The sequence below is a fragment of the Nerophis ophidion genome, linkage group LG05 (genome assembly GCF_033978795.1).
Source record: "Nerophis ophidion isolate RoL-2023_Sa linkage group LG05, RoL_Noph_v1.0, whole genome shotgun sequence".
NCBI classification, from domain to species: domain Eukaryota; kingdom Metazoa; phylum Chordata; class Actinopteri; order Syngnathiformes; family Syngnathidae; genus Nerophis; species Nerophis ophidion.
The window spans coordinates 61,061,933-61,081,491 of NC_084615.1; the positions used below are offsets into that span (position 1 = coordinate 61,061,933).

The 19,559-nt window shown below is 39.5% G+C and overlaps 1 protein-coding gene across 3 annotated transcripts in view; it reads right to left on the reverse strand.

Moving 5' to 3' along the window:
• Window positions 1-515: 515 nt before the first annotated feature.
• The window catches only part of gpc4 (glypican 4), a 71,525-nt gene continuing 52,481 nt past the window's right edge, over window positions 516-19,559 (reverse strand). For 2 of the 3 annotated variants that reach the window (XM_061901680.1, XM_061901678.1), the window contains exons 3-9: window positions 10,866-11,263; window positions 10,411-10,576; window positions 7,488-7,618; window positions 7,264-7,410; window positions 7,055-7,179; window positions 3,019-3,191; window positions 516-2,937 (exon numbers count right to left, since the gene is read on the reverse strand). In XM_061901680.1, coding sequence (XP_061757664.1) covers window positions 2,729-2,937; window positions 3,019-3,191; window positions 7,055-7,179; window positions 7,264-7,410; window positions 7,488-7,618; window positions 10,411-10,576; window positions 10,866-11,263 — 1,349 coding nt within the window. In that variant the 3' untranslated portion in view covers window positions 516-2,728. Of the gene's footprint in view, window positions 3,192-7,054; window positions 7,180-7,263; window positions 7,411-7,487; window positions 7,619-10,410; window positions 10,577-10,865; window positions 11,264-19,559 lie in introns of all 3 variants that reach the window. The other variant, XM_061901677.1, reaches the window with a different exon arrangement.

The window sequence follows — 19,559 nt, forward strand, 5'->3', positions numbered from 1 at the left end:
GGGAACCCCTCATGAAACCCTTCTGTAGAGATGAAGTAGTCTTGTGATTTTTCCCCACACACATATATATATATATATATATATATATATATATATATATACAGTGTATATACATATACAGTATATATATATATATGTATGTGTGTGTGTGTATTTATACATACATATATATATATATATATATATACATATATATACATACATACAATACACACACACACATTATATATATATATATATATATATATATATATATATATATATATATGTACACAGTTTGCGATGTATTCGCTAACGATTCATTTTATTTGTAGGTAAAATGTAATTATTTACAGCAGATGGCGGATGACCTTTACCTAACACAAACAGTTTCAGTGCAGTGTCAATACAGGTAGTCAGTGTGCCGTACACTCACTGTATTTTTCAAAATAAATGTTTGATTTGTATGAAAGCCCACTTTTTCATCTGGAACCAATTGAAAGAAAACAACAACAATGAAGACATTCACAATCAGATAAATATTGGCAGTCTTTATTTTAACAAGACTAAGAAATGTTGTTTAATATACATTTTTTCTTACAATTTAACATCTATCTCATCTTGCTCTTCCATAACTTTTAGGAGATACTCTGACAAGTAAAAATCTGGTGTACAGTTACGGCCTCTTTTAGAGACATCTAAAACGGCTGCTCTTTATTTACACTTCTCTTAATTCTTTTCAGTCGTTCACACGCTCTCTCCTTAGAGTCCATTCTGTTTGACGGAAGGCTTTCAAGCACCTGTCAGGTTCAAATAAACAGCATCCTGCAGCGGGACCGACTCCCGCCAGTCGGAAAACGCTGCTGTGGCCGGCAAGCACAGACATATTTCCCAAAACGTTTACTCTAAAAGTTGCCTTTTTTGGGGACAAGGGGTTGGGGTCCTTACTAAACACCACTTTTCCACATGTCATGATGACATACACAAACCTTGTTGGTGATACCTAAGTGGGGAGTATGAAAGAAAAGCCAAATCATAATCTTAAATTAACAGTTTGCATAGGGGTTCCTTCAAAGTGAGACAACCTTCTCACTGGTTCATTCCCAGTCATAATAACTGGACTGCTCACTTATTTTGAAGACATTTTGATGTGAGCTTACAATCAACCCGTCAAATTCAGAGGCAAAAAAAAAAAAGTTGTAGATTACTTTATGCCCGTCATTACCATGGAGAGATGTGTAAGGTCCATCATTATGAAATCATAAAATGCATATTTTAAATCCCCCCGAGTATAATACAATCTGTGTGAGGTGGACGTGACAACGAATGCTTGTGGATAGTCTTTAGCCGATTTTAGAGAATGACAACAAAGAAAGACATAAGTTACTGTACAAAGGCTGCATGAGGCAGCACAATTTTACAGATGAAATTAAAAAAACAAACAAAGCCTATTATTGTGCTTTTTAGCTGGTAACAAATGTAAAACCCTTGAGGGAAATTCAGCACATGACAGAAGTCATACAACCTACATTTGTTTCACCTTAAGATGTTGCCATTTCTGTACCAAGTTGAAAAACAAGCAAATAAAAAATAAAAAAAATAAGGTATGAAGCACCACTCATGGTATTAATTTTGGTAGCACTTGCGACATTGAAACAGTGAGACTAGGTAGATTCATAAGGTGTCCAATTATACTGAACAGGGCCATTTACGTGGTACATCCATGGTGCACACTGGCCAGTTCCACCACCCTAAAATTAGCATTTCAAACCCAATGTAGTACCTAAATTATATCTTCATTATCATACCAATAAAAAAAAAAGGCTAAAAACTTAACACGAAAACCCTGTATTAAAAAAAAAAATCCTCGATTTCATTTGATCAAAGCACTCTTTTGGTTCTCTTGTCTAGTTGAACATGAAACATCATTTTTCAAACACGGGAGACTGTACAAAGTCCGATCTTCAGTCCTGAACTGAGTTTACAGTACACAGAAGGGGGCATTGGGGACTTGCCAGCGCTGCCTTCTTCTTTAGGGGTAACACCAGGGGGAGCCCCTGTCCTTCTCAGACACATATCACATCTCCATCACACTTTCAATTCCTGCATATGACTAGATTGCACTGACAAAGATAATGAATGAGGTATATAACCGCACTACTTAACTGCTGAGCAGAGGAAACGTGGAAGCCAGGTAACATATTTAGATTAGAAAATGTCCTGTCTTTCCAAAGAAAATATAACAAAAGGCCTTCACTGTTTCTTAACTGACAGAAAAGGAGTGAAGACTCTCTATTTTGCAAATAGCGTACTGGCGGATGAAGAGATTCACAGTTTGCACACGGCGTGCTGGATGACTGTTTTGAAATATAACATCTTTGTGGGGACATGAATGATGAGGAAGATGTTATGTGTTAAGTATATAGACGGCAGTCACTGAAAAGGCACACATTTGAGTTTTAAATTGCCAAAAGAAGACGTGTTTCTGTTGTGTAGCTCCAACATATCCATGGCGAATAAAAGTTGAACATTTCTGGGTAAGATTGTTGAACACTGTTGTCCTTAAAACATGCAAATAATTAAAAGTGAAGTTGTTGTAATATTAAGAAGCGTCTCACCCCCACCCCACCCGTCCCCTCCCTCGACGACAAACTGTCTGAGGTCCTGAAGGCAGTCCTTTTAAAGTATTTCTGACAGTTTTCCCCTTCACTCCATCGTTCTCAGTCATTATTTTTTTCTCACGGCACTTTTATCTCAAGTGGGCAAAAAGCAGGGCCAGCCCGCAGAGCGCCAGGGCCACGCTGCCCTGCAGGGCTGTGGCGGCCGATTCACTGTGCACCATTTTAACTCGGGGGTCGACAGGGTTGGGTGGAGTAGAGAAGTAGATGTCCCGATCCGTGTTGCAGGACGATGAATCGCAGCCACTGCCGCTCTCCTCTCCCCCGCTGGCTTCCTCGTCTGAAAAAAACAACACAACAAAGAGTGAGGTATTTTTCCAGGACTTGTGATGAAAAAGGAATACTGGGAAAGCATCTTCACCGTTTTCGATGGAGATGTCCTTTCCGCCGTACGCAGCTTTGAGCCAGCTCGTCATTTCCTTCAGAACGGCAATCTGACTTCGTATCACAATGTCTGGCTTGGTAATGTCCACGTCCACGTCAGGGTTGGACACTTGATTGGCCAGTCCATTTCCAATCACCACCGACTCATACCTTTGGAAAGTCAGCATCAATATCAGTCAGGATGTTTGGTTTACAAAGCAACAGCCTGCTCATTGGCCTTGTGGTTAGAGTGTCCGCCCTAGGATCGGTAGGTCCTGAGCTCAAACCCCGGCTGAGTCATACCAAAGACTATAAAAATGGGACCCATTACCTCCCTGTTTGCCATTCAGCATCAAGGGTTGTCACCAAATCACCAGGTGATTTAACTTTAACACAGCTGAAGTCAACACAGCTTTCCCTTAGTAATGCGTTCAAAAATTTCGGGACGAATAAATGAATCGTACGAAAATGTTTCCCATGAGAAATAATATAAATCCAATCCATCTGTTCTAGACCCCAACAAATATGAACACAAAATATTTTAAAATAAATAATTTTAGTAATGCTGCAAGAAAACCTGAAATACAATAAATGGATTGTATAAATTAACATTTAAAAAGACATGAAGGAAAATCGAAGGCCCAGAATTAATTGTAAATACAGTAAATTCCAGACTATAACCAGACACTTTTTTTCTGTTTATGAAAAAAAGTTAAATTTATGAATTTCTATTCACTAACAGCAATAACAAAAATAATAAAACATAAAGAAAAACAATACTTCGAGGAGGTTTTATTGTTTGTGGTATGGTGCCTTCTTTTGGATGAGTTCGCTCACTGCAGCTGCTGCAGTGACCTTCCATTTATCGGTAGCCTCAGTCTTCTAGCCATCCATAGCATTTCTAATCATATGGATTCTTCATTCATCACTCTGAGTAACGTTTCAAAGTTTTACTAAACCATCCCATGTGTGATGTCTGTAGGAGTGTTTTTATGCATATCTGTACGTGCTATCGTAATGTAATGTAATGACGCTAGCGTTGGTAGCGTTAGGTAATATGCTAACACGTTTACAAATGTCCGTGTTAGTATTAATAACTTACATCGGCATTATTTTTGTCTTGCTTTTGTTTCACAGATTTCTCCGTAAAGTCACCGAGACGCACTAAAAAACCCAGGAAGTGGTTTAGCTGATTGGAGAGCGAGCTTCCGCAGCTATTGGGTCCATGGCGATAACTTGGTTTGTTTGATCAGCTGTTTTACTTCTGTGTTACAAGCACCGTTCGGAAACAATAAAAGTATGTAAATAAACAATTACAAAATCTTATGGTATATTAATTTATTCACTGCTCTTTCACATTGAAAAACTAAGTTTAAAATATAATTAAAACACCAGAAGAGTCTCTACTGTGAAGAAATATTTGCTTGGAATCCTGAAATAAATATTGTCAAACATTGCAATAGCCATTTTTCTGATTTGCTATGGAATTCCAATACCTCCACGCCCAATGTTACAAAGGGTTCCGGCAGAATACTGGCGAATAAAGCACAATAAAATATTGACTGTGAGAGGGACTGTTAGCATCACTGCAGAAGCTAAATGGTTACATTTTGCAGTGTTTTCGGCTGTCAGAATAGAATACACCAGAAAAACACACCTACAGTACTCCCATCTGACCAGAGTTGTGAAAAACAAGGAGCGCAGACAGAATAGTTGTCTAAAAAGAAAGATGATATTATAAATTGCAAACCTCAAACTAAATTTGATCGGAACAATGTGGATAAGATTTACATTTGCTCAGCTCAAAACTACATTTTCCCTGCTTATAGTAAATTATTTGCGAAAATATTTAATATAAAAAATAACCAGTCATAACTTGAACATCATTTTGTCATGTTAATCTGCTGTAAGTGTACTAATAATAGTCATTACACCACACATAAATTATCATGCATACTGTACGTAACAGTATGATTTCACTGGGAAACATCTCATTTGGATCTTCTTTAGCAATAAGCGCCACTTTACCCATATGACGCTCCTTTAAGTCTATCACTGTACAGCTGTGCAGGGGTTTGTGGCGTTTTAACTTATTTGACACAGGCATATCCTATATTTTCGACTTTTTAATTTTCCTTCTATTCACTTTCACCGTACTGTTTCCAAGCACTGCCCTAAACGATGGCTCCTGACCCAAATTGTGACGTTGGTAAAAAAAAACACCTCTATACCAGGGGTCTTCAACTGAAATTCAAATAGGTCCAGACTCCAGATACAGAACCTTTTTTTATGCGAAGGTCCGGGAATCCCTGACCCCCTAAAAAGGTGGCCTAAAAATTTCCCCTTGGCCGCTCTTTGAGAACTACAAATTTAAAGATCACTTTAGGCTTTGCGAGTGCCTATTTTTTTCTGACATCAGTTTAAACATGAGTGTAGGCCTGGCCGATACGACAAAAAAAATGGTCACAATTAAATTTTTCCTGTCATCCGATGGCAATTAATATCCCGGTTATAAATTATTATTTTTTTTTTTTATTAAAAGGCGACTTAACCCCTTCCAGGGTTATACCTAGTACTGTTGCATCCGCACTGTTCACTACTGCAGTATCTTTTAACAGACATTTCCACCATGTTTGTTCAAGGTAATATATGCTAACAGCTGACAACTGTCATTTTGTTAATGTGTATTATTGTGTTTAATCGAGGTGCAATGGTACAGGTAACCCATGCAACGGCCCGTACCTTGGTTTTAGGGCCATGGTTTCGCTTTTTTTCCCTCGGTACGTTTTGTGGGGATAAAGACAACTATTTTTCTTCTCAAAATTCTTTTGTTATTTTGCTTGTCAAAACAAATTCCATTCTGCAGTAAACAAAGTATTTTTGGTGCTCTGAATACTATAATACTTTTATTTCAAGTTAACATTTAGTAAAAATTATTTTCAAATGGTAAATTATTACTTTTAGTCTTTGATTGCTAGTATACATCAGTACGTCTTACCAGTGTTCAGCAAACAGCAAGTCAAGTTATATTTATTGTAAAGTGCAGTTTGAATTTGAGATGGTGTAAAATAATGTGTACTAACACATAAAACATGTTGAATGATATTGAAAATATTGTTGATCCACAAATTCTAAACATTATTTGAACAAAAAGTGTCTGTAGTTATTTAGTACATGTTAAATAAGAGTAGTTCAATCAGAGCAAATACAAAGTGATTGGACATCAATTACGTCGTGAGAAGCTTGACTTTTGCAATAGAGGACAGGCATGGTCGCTTACATACATTGACACAAACACGTACACATACACATACACAGACAGGACAAGGGTCAAAAAAGGCGGAATGTTCTGTGCAGGATTAGACTGAGGATCGTTGCTTGCGTCCCTACGAGAGGTGGGAATCTTTGGGCAGCTCACGATTCGATTACGATTCAGGAGCTACAATTAGATTAAAAATCAATTATTGATGCATCTTTTATGTATATTGATGCAGTTTTACATTATTTTTCGTTTCACTAAAAAGGCGTTTATCACTTGTAACTTATAAAAATAGTGCTTTTGTAAAAAATAATTCCCATCACATTTATCTTTCGGTGAAGTGGCTTGCTGCAGACAGTCAAATTTTAGAACTGGCTGCATTACTTTATTTAACATAAATAAATCGATAACCGACGTTTACTAATCGATTTTGTAATTTGACCATGTCTGAAATTCGATGTATCAAAAAAAAAAATCGGTTATTCGCCCCACATCTATTCCCTACTGTTTACTACTGCGGTATCATCTAATACAGTGGTCCCCAACTCGATTGGTACCGGGCCGCAGAATAATTTATTATTATTTTTTGTTTGTTGTTAAATCAACATAAAAAACACAAGATACACTTACAATTAGGGCACCGACCCACAAAACCTCCCTTTTTCACAACAAAAAAATAAATAAAATAAAATAAAAATACAATCTCTTCTTAACTCGCATGCTATTGGTCAGTGTATTTCCTTCATATAGCGAATATATAAGTTAAATCACATACCTGCTCTTTGCTGTGCCATTCCAGCAATCGTCACCAGGTGCAATCCTCTCCCCCACACACACAGTGTCTGACAACGTGGACCAGAACTTTTTGGCATGCTTCAGCTTCTTCTTGACATCACTTGTCTGTTGTAGGAAACACACAACTAAATGCACAACGTACACCTGAAGACACAAGGTGTTCTAGCAGTGTGTCGTCTTAGCCCTTACCAGCCTATCTAAGCTTGTCCCAGCGGCAGTGGTAGGTCTTGCATCAGGACTGTAGGGGCGGAAGCGGGGAGTAAAGCCGGTTTCCTTGACAGAACGTTTGGAGCGGAACGCCATGCTCGGTTTAGGCTGGCCACAGCCATGGAAAACCTATATGCAAGTTTAAAAGGTTAGAACAAGTAAATCTGTGATGTGCTGCATATTTAAGAGGCGTAGTAGATACTGACTTTCTGTGAAACTTGCATGCTGTTCTCCTGCATGTTCATGATTGCATCGGAAATCTTCACATCAATGGGATCCATGACGGACTCGAAATTGAAAGGACCCTCCAGCCTCTCAGCCAGACTAAGCATGGCATCTTGGGATTAAAAATACTTAAATCACTCATGGAAAAATAGTCCATTCTTTCTTGATGTTACAACTTTCGTCCAATAGGTGGCAGCAAAATATTAATCCTTGACACCGCCACAGAGTCAGAAAGGCAGCAAACATCTTTTTGTTTGGGTTTGTTTTATAGCAACAGAAACGATGGAGGAAAAATATGCTCCCAGTCGGTTTGAAGAGTTTATGAGGCACTCATGTTGGAGAAAATAACTGTAATTTAAGATTTGACGTCAGGAATTTACACAATAAATGATTATTATAGTGCTGAATGAATAAGTATTGTACGCATTATTATATATTGTACTTAAAGTCATAATATTTGTATAACACCTATTCATCAGAATTTTCTATACCATTTATGCACTTCTGAGTCACGGGTAAACTGGAGTAATCCCAACTGATTTTGGGGCGAGGGGCAAGGGGCAAGGTACAACCTAGATTGGTTGCACATACAGACAAACAATTACATAATCTTGCATTCAAATCTTGAGACAGTCTCTAAATTAAGATTCATCATTTTGGAATGTGCGAGGAAATCACAAGAATAAGTAGTAATACCGAGGAAGTATGACAATATTTGTTAAATTAATAAATAGAACATATATAAAGTTAAAATTATTACAATTATTGTATGTAAATATGTTATTAATGTATTCATAGAGCAGGTAATTTGTTTGTTCTGTGTACTGTGAGTGACTTTTGTTTGACCTTATATGTTTTTGTATGTACCACAGTGCAGTATATTGCTTTACAAAAAGCTACACAACATTCAGTCACAAAAAAAAGAGTTGTAACCAAGTTGGTTTATGGCTTTGCGGTTATGTTCGTATCTAAATAAATCACCTGTGAGCTATCAGTTAATACCAACAGAACTGAAACAGCAAAATATAAACCAATGTAGCGTTTTGTGTTTACAAAACAAAAACTAACTGCTTTCACTGTGAGGCCACAACATGCAGAGCGCCCTTAAGAATAAAAGGGCAAGTATATACACGATGGTGACAGTAAATCTATGGTGTTTCTATGGTGCTAAAATGTAAACAGCCACAGCTAAGCCTGACTCAACCAAGAACTAACCAAGAGCAAAATTAAATGAAATGACAGGCAGCCTCTGCTGGTGTTAGTTTTCCCCACTATGAATCGGTCACATGTGTAAAAACGCCAGCAGATGGAACACACTAAGTAATTGTTGGTTAAGAGATTGAAATAAACACTTTGCCTAAATATAAATGGTAAATAGGTTATACTTGTATAGTGCTTTTCTACCTTCAAGGTTCCCAAAGCGCTTTGACACTATTTCCACATTCATTCATTCACACACATATTCACACACTGATGGCGGGAGCTAACCACGACCCATCAGGAGCAATGGTGAAGTGTCTTGCTCAAGGACACAACGGACATGATGAGGTTGGTACAGTAGATGGTGGGGATTGAAACAGTAACCCTCAGATTGCTGGCACGGCCACTCTCCCAACTGCGCCACGCCGTCCCCCTAAATATATGCTTTATCTCAATGGGCATATGTGAATATAGTATCTAACAAAAGTGATAACACTCTAATTTTTATGAGAGTTTTAAGGGGGAATTGTAGAAATAAAGTTTGCATATACTTTCAAGTAGTCAGTAGTGATGGGTCAAACAATAGTGAAGCATCAATGCCTTATGAAACAAGTACTGATATTGTGTTTTTGATTGATTGATTGAAACTTTTATTAGTAGATTGCACAGTTTAGTACATATTCCGTACAATTGACCACTAAATGGTAACACCCAAATAAGTTTTTCAACTTGTTTAAGTCAAGGTCCACGTTAATCAATTCATGGTGTCCCTTGATGCATTGATGTGTATTTCACTTGAAGAAAAAAAATCATGTGACTGATATAGATGCCGTGTCATTTGACTGAAGTGCCAAATTGAAAGTGTTTCTTCTGGCTCACGAGTGACTGCCTTTACTAAAAGAAGTCGGAAGAGTCACGTTTGACATCGGTTTTCATCCCCATCATCGGTCTAAATGGAACTACAAAAAGTGTAGGATAATTTAAATCTGACGGGCTAAATTATATAAATGTTCTTATTTTTCTGTTTACTATTTGGCTCATTGAACAGAGCTGCACGTTTCACATTTAAAATAAAACTAATTATATTTCCTAACTATAAATTGTATTTGCAGGTCATATGTAGTGATTTTCTTAATCCAGCAGATGCTTGATATCGATTATGAAAAACCCACACCGTATCAGAGCAGTGTCAATACAGGTAGTAAGTGTGCCATACAGTCAGTTAGGCGTCATTTACCCCTCACTAGTTGTCAGTGCACATCAAATAGAGAAAGTGTAATTTTTATGGGAATTAGAGACTATTTGCATTGGTTAGGTCTTCAGCATAAAACATTTTTAACTCTCTTTTTCTCATGTGAAGGCAGGAATAACAGTTTTATTCTTGGCCTTACAGCAATAACAGTGTACTTTGTTGTGGCTAATAAGGCCTATTTGCAAATTTTTGGCTGCCATGTTGGTAGGATACTTTTTAAAAATGTTTTATGTTTGTTAATTATTTACGTATTCTTCAACACGTTTTTATTCAAATCGCAGCAATTACTGGCAGCATTCCCTTTCTCCGATAATTTTATCAAAACAAGTACCAAAAAATTTCCATTCTAATGTGAAAACCAGGTTTTATAAGCTTTGATATCGTTTTTATTAAAAACATTTTAAAGAAGGTGCAAGAATTCCCAGGGGGCACTTTTTAATATTGGGACTTACCAAGAAAGTTGTTCCATTCTGTGTCCAAGTCAGCCTGGTTGGCCAAACAGCCCCGCATGACATTCAGACAGTAATTCTGGCAGGGCTTCAGGGCCACTTGGCCCGAGCAGTAGGGGCAGTACAACATCTTCATAGCCGCTCGCACACAGCTGGGAGATGCACTGACCTGCAGGGCAGTTACAAGACAAACATTGACTCAGTAACATACTTTGACTCTGACTATTTAGTTCACAAGCCATTATTTCACAAAACAGTATAATCTAATCATCAATTAATCACTTGGTACAGTGGAAAAACATGTCACAGCAGAGAAAACAAAATGGTTTATGTTTTCAGAGCTTGATGGAGTCGTAGCCAAGGAAGATATGCGGTCAGAAAACACAAGACAGCGTTCCGAGAGAAAAGTTTATCACTGACTTGTGGATAATAATGACAAAGGTTCCTTTCCTCCTTACCGTTGAAACTTTATTCACCACCTCTGGCATGAGGTTTAGGCCACGCACAAAGGTGCGTGCAGCAATGAAGCCACGTGTCAACTGGATGCGGAGCTTGCGGGGCACGTCGCCAAAGGGCTGCAGCTGCTCTGTGTGGCGGCTGACGCACTCCATGTAGGCATCGCTGAATTCATACTGCACATTGACCAAGCGGAACATCCTCTCCAGGAGGTCGGCCCAGAAGTCAGACAACATGGATTCCAGGTTGATGGCCGAGCTGCCGGACACGTAGTACCTTGTCAGGGCCTCAAAAAAGTTCTTGAACAGCTCGGCGTTCTGCACGTACATCATGCCGTACGTTCGTACAAACATGTTGTGCAGTGAGAGCTCAGCCTTTTTCAGAAGCTCCCGGAAAAACTCTGCAGAAGACAGGAAGGGAGTAGAGATTTGTGTCATGAATAAAGCTCAAAACGACATTAAGTATCTGCACAATAATTCACAAATATAAATTCATGTTTAAGCTTTCTCTCTTGTTATTTAAAGGGACATATTTTCTACTTTTAAAACACTTCTTTGTGGTCTACATAACATGTAATGGTGGTGCTTTGGCCAAAATGTTACATAGATTTTGTTTTACAGACCATCTGCAAGCCGCTTTCTGACTGTTTGTTCAGAATGTGCCATTTAGTGGGCTGACTAATTTACTTACTGAAGCGCTCCGTCAAGCAACTGGGTTTCACTATGTAAAGCGCTTTGAGTCATTCCCATTCTTGTTTTATGTAGAGCTTCAGTCGTTCAACAGTCCGCTGTCGTATTTTACGCTTCATAATGCGCCACAAATTTTCGATGGGATACATGTCGGGACTGTAAGCGGGCCGGGGAAGTACCCACACTCTTTTATTACGAAGCCACGCTGTTGTAACACGTGGCTTGGCATTGTTTTTCAGAAATAAGTAGGGACGGCCATGATAACGTTGCTTGGATGACAACATATGTTGCTCCAAAACATGTATGTACCTTTCAGCATTAATGGTGCCTTCACAGATGTGTATGTTACCTATGCCTTGGGCACTAATACATCCCCATACCATCACAGATGCTGGCTTTTGAACTTTGCGCCTATAACAATCTGGATTGTTATTTTCCTCTTTGTTCCGGAGGACACCACGTCCTCTGTTTCCAAATATAATTTGAAATGTGGACTTGTCAGACCATAAAACACTTTACCACTTTGCATCAGTCCATCTTAGATGAGCTCAGGCCCAGCGAAGCCGGCGGTGTTCCTTGTTGTTGTCGATAAATGGCTTTCGCTTTGCATATTAGAGTTTTAACTTGCACTTACAGATGTAGCGACCAACTGTAGTTACTGACAGTGTTTTTATTAAGTGTTCCTGAGCCCATGTGGTGATATCCTTTACACACTGATGTCGGTTTTTGATGCAGTACTGCCTGAGGGATCAAAGGTCCGTAATATCATCGCTTACGTGCAGTGATTTCTCCAAAATCTCTGAACCTTTTGAGGTTTTTACGGACCGCAGATGGTAAAATCCCTAAATTCCCTGCAATAGCTTGTTGGGAAATGTTGTTCTTAAACGGTTTGACAATTTGCTTACAAATTGGTGACCCTCGCCCCATCTTTGTTTGTGAATTACTTAGCATTTCATGGAAGCTGCTTTTATATCCAATCATGGCAACTGCCTGTTCCCAATTAGCCTGCACACCTGTGGGATGTTAAAAATAAGTGTTTGATGAGCATTCCTCAACTTTATCAGTATTTTTTGCCACCTTTCCCAACTTCTTTGTCACGTGTTGCTGGCATCAAATTCTAAAGTTAATGATTATTTGCACAAAAAAACAAAAGTTTATCAGTTTTAACTTAAAATATGTTGTCTTTGTAGCATATTCAATTGAATATAGGTTGAAAATGATTTGCAAATCATTGTATTCCGTTTATATTTACATCTAACACAATTTCCCAACTCATATGGAAACGGGGTTTGTAACTAAAGCAAAATATGTCACGGAACTCTCAGATTTGGTGCAAATATGGAAAAAGGTAAAAGTGTTTTATAAATATCCCCGCCATGGTTTGGTTTCACATTTTCTGGACAAATGGGGATCCGAAATACACCAAAACAAGAACCAATAGGTAAGGAAAGTATGTCCCTTATGGTGTTGTGCGCAGGACATTAATGCCAAGTATCAAGAGGCAGGCGATAGCTGACTAAAATGTAGTCCTGACCAGAAATTTAAAAAAATATGAAAAAAAAAAAGAAATCAAAAGTAATGTTAATTATGTTAAAAGGGAAATAATGCTTAACAAGATGAATTATGTGCACTGACACTGGTAAAATAATGTAATATAATGTAGAAAGTTGAGTCAGACAAATTACCAGAAAGCCAAATGTATGTTGACCAGACTCTTGCAGATCCAAACAGTAATGTCACCTTTTTTGTCAAAATGAACCATTTCCTCACACATTTTATTGGATAAGAACAATGCAGTTGAGTTTATATTAACACGTGGAGCCATAAGATAAACTCTTGTAATATAAATATCCATCAATCAAATTGTGCATGTTGAAAAATTAAGAGCTGAGACGGAGCCACGGAGCCCTTCTGTCTGACTCTCTGCTCCCCGTCTTCGTAGACCATTCAGCAGAGATGTCTCACAACATCAAGCCGCTTTACACTGACCATCATCAATGGCATTTTTCTGTTGTCACATTCCATTCGCTTTCCTTTTCTTCGGGCTTCTCTTGGACTGTCCTTCAGAGGCATTTTCAATAGAATTACTGAATAATGAGAACCCTCTCCCCGGCCAAATATGGACCTGTCCCCCCCCCCCTCCCGCCCACCACCACCCACCCACCAATCCCTGAGTCTCCCTCCTTACACTGCTTTCACTTCATCAGTTCCTTCAGTACGCTCTCTTCACTAGACAAGGAACAATGACCTACTTCATCCTGAGGAATGTCCATCACCCTCCTCCTCATCTCACCCTCCAATAATCCAGCCCCCCATAACCCCCCGACTCTCTTAATCTGAACAAAATGAGAATTCCACAGAGTCACTGAAAAATGCTTCACCTTCAGTCGTGCATGCAAGCGCGCGTACGCTCTGCCCTCTTTCACACATCTCCTTTCTATCCACACACGCTCCTCTCCTCCTGGCTGCTCTGTGCACACAAAACTTCTATCTCGCTAGAGTTTCTCCGGGCGACCTCTGTTCGCTTTTGAAATGTAAAGTTCCCATGCTCTCACAGAATTAGACACTAAACGCTCCCTGCCACCAGCATGCGCGCGCACAAACAACCCCCTCATGATGCTGTCACTTCCACTCCAGACTGACACACTAAAAAGAAAAAATGAGGAAAAGGGAGGGATGAGGGCAGCATGGGGTGGGTTAAATTGAGGGCTTTTTTAACTCCAAATCCCCACTGTGTTGCCAAGGATACCGGAAACACTGCAGCCCCCGAGTCACTCACAGTCTAACACACACAGCGGAGGACAAGAAACCGTGTTCCACTCTTAATTGACTAAAACAAAAAGGTCCACCCCTCCGATGGTGGAATGTTGTTGTGACAACAAGTTTAAAGTCAGTGAAGAGGGATGAAGAAAATGTAGAGACACGACAGCTTGCATTGTCATTATCGGCTAAGGAACTGTGGTGTGGTTGTTGCAAAATGACTGAAAGGTTACACAGGATGTGTAAAATGCAGACAAAAATCTTGTGTCAAAATCTTCACGAATGAAGCATAGGAGTCCTAAATTAAGAGTAATGATTTTAATCAATCACAGGAACAGGGCAGCGGAACTCCTCCCACTCCAACCTCCTACTTCCTCTTCCTCACATCCCCAACTGAGTTCCTTTAAACTTTGCTCCTCCCCATCCCAACCCAAGAAGTAATTGCACCCCTATTTGTGCCAATTAGTCCTCGCTCCTGACTCTTTTCTCATGAGATGTGATTCCGTCCCTCCTGCTGCTGGATCTCAGGCAATGGGTGTGGCTTGTAAGAAGCCTTAATCCGCATGCTTAAGTCCTACATATAGGCCTGCGCTGCTGGACAGGCTGAGGCCATGGCGAACACAGAAGGAGGAGAACTATTTCTGGCTCCTAATTGGCCATGACTTCCAGCTCCAGGCGTACGGTGAGAATCGGCCTAATCACACACACCACTTCCTGGGTTTGTTAGTGCGTAAGGAATGGAGTTGTGTCTGTTTTCATTGACATTTGCAGCTGTGCTTATACACGTATGACATCACTGTTCCTGTCATCTTCACCAACAGTTAATAGAAAGAGATGCACTTTGTGTGCCAGCTGCCCAGACAGAAAGCTTTACTTCTGGGTGTCTTGGCATGTAAAGAGTAAATAATAACACAGCCACCTCAACATGTCAACATGGGCCTGTTTAATACAGTACAAAAAATTAAACCCCGCTTTGAAAAGCTTCGCACTACAAAACGTGCTTATTGCTTATTGTAGTCATTAAACCTGACTTTCTCATTTTGATGAAAAATACAATCAGCGCTAATTGTTTTATTTATTTTTGTTTTGTAGGTTAAGTGAAGGGTTGCCTTTTAATGTTGATTGTGGCAGCCCATCACAGCAAAAAAAAAAAAAAAAAAAAATCTGCCACACCTCAGAAATAAGGGTTTTTTAATAAAAATAAAAATAAACAATACATTGTTTTGTAGCCTCCAGAAGAAGTCACATTAAAGTTCACAGTCTTTTTAACTTGTATTGCCAATCTTATGCTAACTTCCCAATTCCAACACGTATCCCCTACCATGCACAAACTTCCCTCATTCGCAGCCAATCCCCTTTCATGCACGTGTTCACGATCATGGGGAAATGAATGTCAATAATACATGAACAGAGACATTATCTCTATCAGGTTGTTAAAGTCATACCAAAGACTTTAAAAATTAGACCCATTGCATCCTTGCTTGGCACTCAGCATCAAGGGTTGGAATTGGGGGTCAAATCACCAAATGATTCCAGAGCGCAGCCACCGCTGCTGCTCACTGCTACCCTCACCTCCAAGGGGATCCACATGGGGTTGGGTCAAATGCAGAGGATAATTTTACCACACCTTGTGTGTGTGTTGTGTGTGTGTGGTTGTGTGTGTGTGTGTGACTATCGTTGGGACTTTAACTTTATTTGTTCCGCACTATTGACCAGTGATGCACTGCCGAAAAAAGACTATCATCACCAAAAGAGCACTGCCAAAACATAATGTTGTGATGATCTAAGCAATACGCACAAGATTGTCTGCAGCAGAAGATGCATGTCTGCAAAATGGAAATGCAAATTCCAGAGCTTGTAACGGTGGAACGGAAAAGGAGCGAATGAGTGAAAAATAAGCACGACTACTAGAAGTTTGGGATCTTACCATGGTTGCTCCATTTTATTTGACACATCGCTAGTATGCCGATTCAACAATCCCTGAACTCAACAAAAAATAAGGCATATGATTTCCCCGTTACCGTAACAGGACGGAGTCACAGAATTGGCTATCAAAAATAAATTTGTTGTTAAAAGTAAAATATTGCGGAAATTTACATAAATGTAGGTGAAATCCTGTCAATTTGAGGAGAAGGAACATTTGTTTGGTAAAATGTGTCCGGGACCACTCAATCCTCCTCTAAACACGCAACCGCCACTTAGTCACTTGAAACCGACTAAAATACAAGGCTAAAACTAGCAAGAACAATCCACAAACTCACAAAACATGTCATCTGCTTGTGTTGTTGTGAACGACATCATCGATGTAACATCAATTTACAAACAGAACAGCAGTTACAACTTAAGAGGCGCTGTCGCTATTTCATTTAAACAGCCTCAAGTCGCCTCCACACATCAAACTGAGAACAGCAGCACATTTCCCCCCTTCACAATAATAGTGCGGTTCGCTACATCCAGTCTGACTGCGCCAACAAATTGAACATTTCAAAAAAGTACCTTACACAAGCATGATGAAGTTAAAACATGTATTGATACATTTAAACAATTATCATGCGTTGACCTAAAATACTGGTCAAAAGTGTCTGAAGATATATTGCACCAATAAATGTGAAAGATTTTGTATTTAGTTAACATTCTATTGTGGTAAAATATGTGTCAAAGGTAAAAAATGTAACTAAAAACAATTAAAACATAAAAATGTTATGTTATTGTCCAACAGTCGATCCAACATCAAAACATGTCAAGACACTTTCTCAAATCAATTGCACACTTTTACGTCTTCAAGATAAAAGCGCAACCACGCCATTTGTCCAGTTTAACTACATTTACAAAATAAAAATGTCTTTTGTCAATAGGGTTGGGCACCGGATTCGGTACTTTTTTGGTACAGACCAAAACCAGCCGGTACTACCGGGCACTGATTCACATAAGAGCTAGCTGTGCCAGGCTTCGGTGCCTGGTTTGCGCGTGATGTCGCTTCTGTTTGAAATTGACAATTGACACTGGCGAGTACTTGCTAGCACTCGAGAAGAAAACAGGTGATTTCGAAGCATAAATGCTCTTAGTAATCTTGCAATCCATCAGTGTTTGATGACAAAAACCCAACCATGCCAAAGAGAAAACGCTCAAAAGTGTGGTTTGTCTTTTCTAAATGCGAGGCCGATGCAGATTACGCTCGCTGCAATATTTGGGACGCCAAAATCAAGGCAAGTGGCGGGAATACTTCTAATCTGAGGAAGCACTAGGATAAACACAGGATTTTTCGCATGGCTGAATAGTGCAGCCAAGTTAGATGTACGACTGCAATTCCTGCATTTGGGGGGTTGGTGCTAGCGAGGTGTATAATGTAGCCCGGAAGAGTTAGGGATACATGAGATTCTGGGTATTTGTTCTGTTGTGTTTATGTTAAGTTACAGTGCGGATGTTCTCCCAAAATGTGTTTGTCATCTTTGTTTGGTGTGGGTTCACAGTGCGGCGCATATTAGAAAGAGTGTTAAAGTTGTTTATATCACAACCCTCAGTGTAACCTGTATAGCTGTTGACAAGTATGCCTTGCAGTCACTGTCGTGTGTTAACAGAAGCTGTATACTACATGTGTCTGGCCGACACGCTGATAGCACGGTGTATAAGCGGGCGCGACGACATGTATTAGAGTACTAAAGGCATTGCCATCACGGCACGCCCTCAATATTGTAGTCCGGGTGAAAACAGGAGAATGTTAGCCCCGGGTGATTTCTGGGAGAGGCATTACAATCCGGAAACCTCCCGGAATAATCGGGGGGATTGACAATTATGCAGTTGGGCCACATCAGAGTGATCAAAGAGCCGCGGGTTGCCGGCCCCTGATATAACATATATATATATATATATACACATATATATATATACACATATATATATATATACACACACACACACACACACACACACACACACACACACACACACACACACACATATATGTATATACATTAGGGTTGTAACGGTACGTGTATTTGTATATTTGTATTGAACCGTTTCGGTACGGGGGTTCCGGTTCGGTGCGGAGGAGTACCGAACGAGTTCCACACTAACATATGAAGTAGCCGCTTATGCTAAAGTCTCAACAAGCTGCTCCGCTCTGTTCTGCCTCTGTCTCCTGCACAGCACCCTGCATTGCCCCTCCAACACAAACATCTGATTGGGGTGGTATAGCTCGGTTGGTAGAGCGGCCGTGCCAGCAACTTGAGGGTTGCAGGTTCAAATCCCGCTTCCACCATCCTAGTCACTGCCATTTTGTCCTTGGGCAAGACACGTTACCCACCTGCTCCCAGTGCCACCCACACTGGTTTAAATGTAAAAATTAGATATTGGGTTTCACTATGTAAAGCGCTTTGAGTCACTAGAGAAAAAGCGCTATATAAATATAATTCACTTCACACTTCACTACAACAGTAGCGATAACAAGCCAATCAGCAGTGCGTATTCAGAGCGCATGTAGTCAGTGCTTCAGCGTCGAGCAGATAGGCGTTTAGCAGGGGAGCAACGGACTCTCCCCAAATTATACTAAACACTTCCAAGTCAACTACTTTCTAAACATCACTATGAGGCCGTTGACCTTCTAGAAACAAACTGCAGCTCAGCTCACTCACAGTCCTGGCTTTAGGTGAAGGCTAGTTAGCTTTTAGCATAACGTTAGCTCATTTTGCGGTGTGTGCGCGTGTGTTTCTGTGTGTGTGTGTGTGTGTGTGTGTGTGTGTTGATTGAGGTGTGTTGAAACAGCGAAAAAGGACATTATGTTAAATGAAGAGTTTCTGTCTCTGATAGTGTTTATAATAATGTAAGTGCATCATAAAGCCTACATGACCTCCATGGTGTTCAGGGATGAATAGTCTCTCCTATTGCTATCGTACTATTTTTCAGCTATAGTTACATTAATCATTAGTAATGTAGCAGCCTAGTTCTGAATGGCAGGGTCCCTGCTCTTACATGTTGATACAAATATAACATTTACATAATAACAAATCAACTACAGGCTTCCCCAATGCTGTAATAAATTAAACAAGATGAGTTGACTTGAAACTGTTTAATGTTGCACTTTTTATATTTAGAAGAAAAGTTGTGTCATTTTATTTCATCCAAGCAACAACTTGAGGCATTTTAATGTGGATTAGCTTGGGAAAAAATATTATAGTGTTCCCAATGTTAAAAGGATCAAGCCATTGTTTACAAATTTGGTAAATAAATAACCAAAAACATTTATATTTT